A 6014-nucleotide genomic window follows, 5' to 3' on the forward strand; every position below is an offset into this window, starting at 1 on the left:
CATTTTGCTTCCTCACATCCCTTTCTGTTCCTAGATTGTCCACTGAGAGAAGATTCCTGGGTGCCTTTCTCATGGGCCAAAGGGTGGGTTTGGAGACAACATAAATGGGGCAAAGCAGGAGAGGGCTGAAGTGAGGGGGTGGTGCTATCGGCCTCACACTCACAGTCACTTTTATGCTCACAGCCACTTTTTTCCCTACCTCAATGGTGCCACCACAGTCAAGTCCCCATCCTTAAAGTAGAGCTTCTCTTAAGACAAATATTAATCATCAAACTGGAGGACAGAGACCCAGTAAATACAGAAGACCTCATAAAGCACTGTCAACGTTTCCCCATGCCCAGATGCCAAGGTGCTGGGGATCACCTAGGAGAGGTGCCGCCTGAGAAGCCAGAAGAGGGTGGGCCTTACTGCAGAGCAGCAAGGAGTGCAGGGAATCCTAGGTGGCAGGCGAGCTATCCCAAACCTGCAGTGGTTGCTTCTAGGAAAACTGCACCCAGCCTGACTTTCATTTGGATTAGAAAAAGAGGCCACACAGGCTCCTCCCCAAGAGAGGCTTGACCCCCAGGCCATCATATCCTGAACGTATGGTCTGACTTGAGGCCAGTGCATGTCCAGCTGATGATGACCCAGCTCAACTGGCTGCTCTCTAAGTACTGAATCCCACAAAGTTGCTAGGGACGTTGGGCATTTGCAATTCTTTCTATGATGAAGCTTCTGTTTCTTCTGAGTGCTCTCTCAGCAGAAAGCCACAGCTGGCTTAGGTTTCAGCCCTCAGGGAAGGGACTCCCCTACCTGTCCGTGGGCAAAGCCTATCATGGGCTCCATCATGGCCATCCGCTTTCTGTACTGCAGCGCATTGAGGGCACAGTAGTACTGAAGGGAGGAGAGGTGCTGCTTCCGCCGGGCCGCGGCTACCTCTTTTCCAACTTCAGTCTTCACCTGGTTAAAGGGGAAAGGAAAACTTCAAGTTGTCTACTGTACATGACAATTCTGTAAAAGCGTGCACTTCAAAATGTGTGTTTATGCATTATAACCATTTTTGTGACAAATATAATAAAACACAGATAAGGCTGCACTTCAGCTTTAAAAAATCCAAATTGAAAATATGCAAGTAACAGAATCTCAGTGCTCGTGAGGGTGCAGTGAAGCCAGTACTCTCCTGGTAACAGTGCAAAGTCCTGCGGTCCTTTAGGAAAACAATATGGCAGCATGCACTGAAGAAGGTCACAGACATTCTAGTTCACTCGTAAGACTGTATGCCAAGGAAATAATTTAGCCCAAGGAAATCATGTAACAGAAGTAAAAAGTTGTGGCCGGGTGCAGTGGCTCACACCTATAATCCCGGCACTTTGGGAGGCCGAGGTGGGCGGATCATGAGGTTAGGAGTTCAAAACCAGCCTGGCCAACATGGTGAAACTCCCTCTCTACTAAAAATACAGAGAATTAGCCTGTGTGGTGGCAGGTACCTGTAATCCCAGCTACTTGGGAGTGTGAGGCAGGAGAATCACTTGAACCTGGGAGGCAGAGGTTGTAGTAAGCAGACACCGTGCCACTGCACTCCACAGCCTGGGTGACAGAGTAAGACTCTGTCTCAAAAAAAAAAAAAAAAAAAAAAAAAAAAAAAAAAAAAAAAAAAAAAAAAAAAAAAAAAGTAAAATGTTCTATGCATGAAAATAGTCCATATTATTTATAGTAGCAAAAGTCCTAAAAAGCATGAGTTAATGAATCAGAGTCAACACCAGGGGTAAGGAGTTCAAGTGATCTGGGTGATAAATGAGTCAGGCATGGCAGCAGGCTAAAATTAAAACCCCTGTGCGACTACAATCTTACCATGGCTCTAAGCTGGTGTTTAATAAACCAGTTTGAAAAGACAGAACAGAGAAGTGGAGGTCTACTTAAGAGATTTAAAATGAATAATTTTAAAAGTCCATGTACAGTTAAAAAAAAAAATGACACCCCTTTATGCCATAAATTCACAAGAGGAAGACATGGAAGGCCTTTATGTAAATGAAGAGAAAACCAACACGTAAAGTATTCTTCTTACCTTCTCATTCTCCTTTTTCTTGGGCAGCCTGCTATACTTTGCCATCGAGAGGTCATGCTCTAGAAATAAACAGACATCTGAGCACCCAAAGGGTCAGGGTTGAAAGGCAAGAACATTCATTCAGGGTCTCCTCCCCAACACAGTAAGTCTGCACAGCACACACCAGGAATGGAGAAGATGCCTACCATTGCTAGCGAGTCCAAACAGATCCTTTAAAGTGCTTACTTCTGAAAAGGAGAAAAGGGACTGTCTTAGAGCAATGAAAAGTAAAACATGCCAACCGAGAGCTCTGCACTTTCCCCAGAAAATAAGAATATATGTGTGGAAAGGAAGGCTCTGCACTTTCAGTCCTTGCTCTCACAGGCCTGGCCCAGAGGCTGGACCTGGTCTCACAGGAACTTACGGCTTCAACCCTGCCCCACACCCAGTGACCCTGATAGCCCGAGCAGCCCTGCCTCACCACATAGTGCTCAGGGTCTGTGCAGGAGAGGGCATGCGAGGGAGGTGGGCTGGACACCATGGTGGACAGGTACTTTTCATGGAGACCTGGAGTACCAACTTAAGTTCTGATGCCTCAGCCCCCCAAATAGAGTGTCTTAGTAATCTTTCTTTAGAATGCGGTCAGGACGATACCCAGAACCTAGAAGCTTCCTGTGTTGACATTTTAATATCTGAGTTACTGGAGGCACCTCTGGCCAAAGGAATACGGGGTGTATGTATTAATAAAAAATGTGACACAATCTAGCATACTGTACTTGCAACAAGCCAACACCAATAACCATTACTCCAAATGAGTGCTATAACACCATGCACAAAGATGGCTGAACAAAGTCCAAGACCAAAAATTCAAAAAGAGCACTGAGAGCAATGACTGTCCAAGGTTAGAAACTTAAAAACACAACGATTGATACCTACAAGAAAATGCCACTTTCTACAATTCTAAAACAATCCATTTTCATTTTGTAACAAAGCAAAGCCACTCACATCTATGTTGGGTATATTGTTTTTCAGTTCGACTCCGGCTTTTCAATTCTCTTCGCATTATTCATCCTCTTTGGAGATCAGGCTGCTTTCTGCCCTTCCCTGCTTGCATTTTTCTTTCTTTCTCTCCTATCTTTTACTTCTCGTTGGAGTCAAGTTTTAAGTTTCCTTACTGATCAATTTTAAGTAGCTTCCTAAATAGCTCTTGTGTTCTCTTCATTCAGATTATGTACTTGTGTTTGTGAATAAATAAAGGCCAAGAAATGTAAGATAAAACACCACTGTCTAGGCAGAGGGGAGGTCAGATTCTGATTTGCTTCTGATGTTGACTCAGGTATGACCTGGGGCCAAATACTTCAAAGCGATGTCCTGGTGGCATCGGAAAAAGATATTTAACTTTTTTCAAAGATACTAAGAAGATTCCTTCTTACTACTGATGAGCAGTTTTATTCCACTCAAAAAATCACCATCCTGGGCATATGTCTGGGGTCACTCTGGATTACTGGAGGCCACTGTCATTAATGCCACTGGGCACTCTAAATTCTAGTTCTGCCTCCCATCAACAAACCTGAAAACATAAATCTGACAACACAGGCCTTAGGAGATGATATTTTCTTTCCAATGGACTTGAAGTCTGTTTTTAAAATGACATCCCTAGCAGTGAACTGCTCAAGGAAAAATAAATAATAAAATAAAATGACATCACACTCACTTTTAATGATTTTATTTAGAGAAAACCTTTCAAAAAATGCACCTGCTAAGGCCTTCAGTGAGGACTGAATAATCAGATGACTGCATCAAGCATGTTTCAGCTTCCCATGCCATGACAGATGAGCAACACTAAAAAGCACTAAAATTCCTGCTTCGTTTAATCGAGGGTTCCCTTTATGCAAGCAAATGGATGTATTACTTGTAATTTTTTAGGTATTAAGTTTTAGTGCTGTCAAACTGACCTTGGGTAGAATTTATACCAGTTCTAACATTGTCCCTTAGCCTCAGGTGACACGATCACAGGGGATTTCAAAGCAAGGGGAGAAAATCTTTAAGACTTATCTTTAGATTTACTGCAAACTCTTCCCTCCACCCATAAAAACAGTTTTAAGGTGATATATTTTTAAAGAGGAAGTAATATACTGAACAGATCTTTTTGCATTCAGGCTTATGCTTTTTGGGGGCCAGCAATTGTTTCAGTGTTCTAGAAAATGCAGTTCTTAAACTCTAATAAATATTTTCAATGAAGAGAAAATAGGACTGGAATATCTGTAGTCCCTTTTCTAACATCTTGAAAGTTTTTCAAGATTAATTCATTCTTTTTTCTGTGTATTTTGTGACTACCTTGATTTCTAAGAAATATAAAATGGTCCTGCTTTATTTTAGTTGAAGAGCCAAAATTAGTTCAAAAGGACAACTAAGTTCTTGCATGATTCACAGATTCCCTTACTCACTGTGAGTTCCAGGAGAGCAGTCCCCATCTGTCCATTCACAGCTGCATCCCCAGAGTCTAGCACAGAGAAAGCAAGCTTCCCATCTCGTCTTCCCCTCTCCAACCCCTACAACTTTCCATTCCAAAGCATTCACTGTTCCCTCAAGAACAGCATGACTTTACAAATGTCCCCTAACCTAGATCACGGCCTTAACATCATTTTTCAAAACTTAGCTTAGAGATCACCTTCTCCAGGAAGCCTTCCCTAGCATCTTATCTCCAAAAAAAGGTGACCACGCCTTTTGCCTTTCTGTGTGCTGTTTCTACTCCATGTGCAACTCTGTCCTGCTGCCCTCATCACACGACATCACAACAATGTTTCCACACCTGTGTTCTCACTGGCCTGTGACCTCCTTTAGGTGAGCTGGCAACACAGAGGGAAGTCAGTAAAAATTCGCTGAATTGAACGGCTCAAAAAAAAAAAAAAAGGCATTTCCCAGCAGTCCACACATTTAAAGAAAGTAATGCACTAAGAATTATTATCAAAAAAAAAAAAAGAATTATTATTAAGTGCGGTACATAGTATTTTGAAGGTAACTGGCATTGAACTCAGTTACTTTACCTGTGAGATCCTTTTCTCGGAATTGTATAATAGGTAGAACCATTGTGTCTGCCAACTGCTTAGCCAGCTCTGTATGGAGAACGTTAAGCTGAAAGAAAGAGAATGCTGTTCAAGAAAATTAAATACATTATGATTATCGACACAGTCTCATTTCACCAAAGAATCACACTGAACACTTCTGTGAGGTTACACAGCTCAGTAAGACTTCCTTAGCAAATAGTACCCTTGATAAAGCACTAAATGATACTGGCCTAGAAGCATGAAAAATGAAATGCAAGGTTCTGACTAACCAAGGCACCAGTGAAGTTTGCTAACAGAGTGCTGGGCCCACAGTTACCCTGTTCATCGGGCAGACTCTGCTTCTTCTGTGTTCCCACTCAGCCCCACCCCACTGGAGAATCGGAATGCTTGGATGTGCGTCCAGAGAACACAGCCAGCTGTCAGTGCTGGTTATGGCTCAGGACCTCGCCAGGCTGCTCTGCTCTCTCTCTCTCCAGGGAGGCTGAAGCCATACCTGAAAAACAGGCCTGCTGGGAACCCACTTGCCTGAAAACCACAGCCAGCTATGGCTTGGGAATGACTCTGGAGAAAGAATACTCCCTACCAAAACAACTCTGCCAATTTCAGACCTCTAGTCTAGAAAAGAGCCTTTCTGAGAATAAGATGACTGTATTTGAATATGATGCTCCTCACCAGAAGATTTTAACAGCGCTTGACTCTTTCTCTCCTTCTACCTCAAGGACTCAGTAAATCCTATCTTTGTAAATTATCTAGGAGAAACAAAAATCATCCCATCAGGGCATCTTTAGCATTTTTGTGTGCCAGCTTTATATGTTTTATACTATGTGGTTCTCACCCCTTCTCTCAGTTAGGTATTATTTATCGTCACACTTTACAGACAGGCAAATAGTTCTCCAAATCCAGAGGGCAAATAAATAGCAAGG

At 42.7% G+C, this 6014-nt stretch overlaps 1 protein-coding gene across 2 annotated transcripts in view; it reads right to left on the reverse strand.

The window, feature by feature from the left end:
• The window catches only part of APPL2 (adaptor protein, phosphotyrosine interacting with PH domain and leucine zipper 2), a 61821-nt gene that overhangs the window by 28829 nt on the left and 26978 nt on the right, over nucleotides 1–6014 (reverse strand). For both annotated transcript variants that reach the window (XM_017540646.2, XM_017540636.2), the window contains exons 5-8: nucleotides 5071–5158; nucleotides 2230–2271; nucleotides 2045–2103; nucleotides 793–939 (exon numbers count right to left, since the gene is read on the reverse strand). In XM_017540646.2, the coding sequence (XP_017396135.1) occupies nucleotides 793–939; nucleotides 2045–2103; nucleotides 2230–2271; nucleotides 5071–5158 (336 nt within the window). The remainder of the gene's footprint in view (nucleotides 1–792; nucleotides 940–2044; nucleotides 2104–2229; nucleotides 2272–5070; nucleotides 5159–6014) is intronic.

Source organism: Cebus imitator, unplaced genomic scaffold (assembly GCF_001604975.1).
Source record: "Cebus imitator isolate Cc_AM_T3 unplaced genomic scaffold, Cebus_imitator-1.0 Scaffold8, whole genome shotgun sequence".
Classification (NCBI taxonomy): domain Eukaryota; kingdom Metazoa; phylum Chordata; class Mammalia; order Primates; family Cebidae; genus Cebus; species Cebus imitator.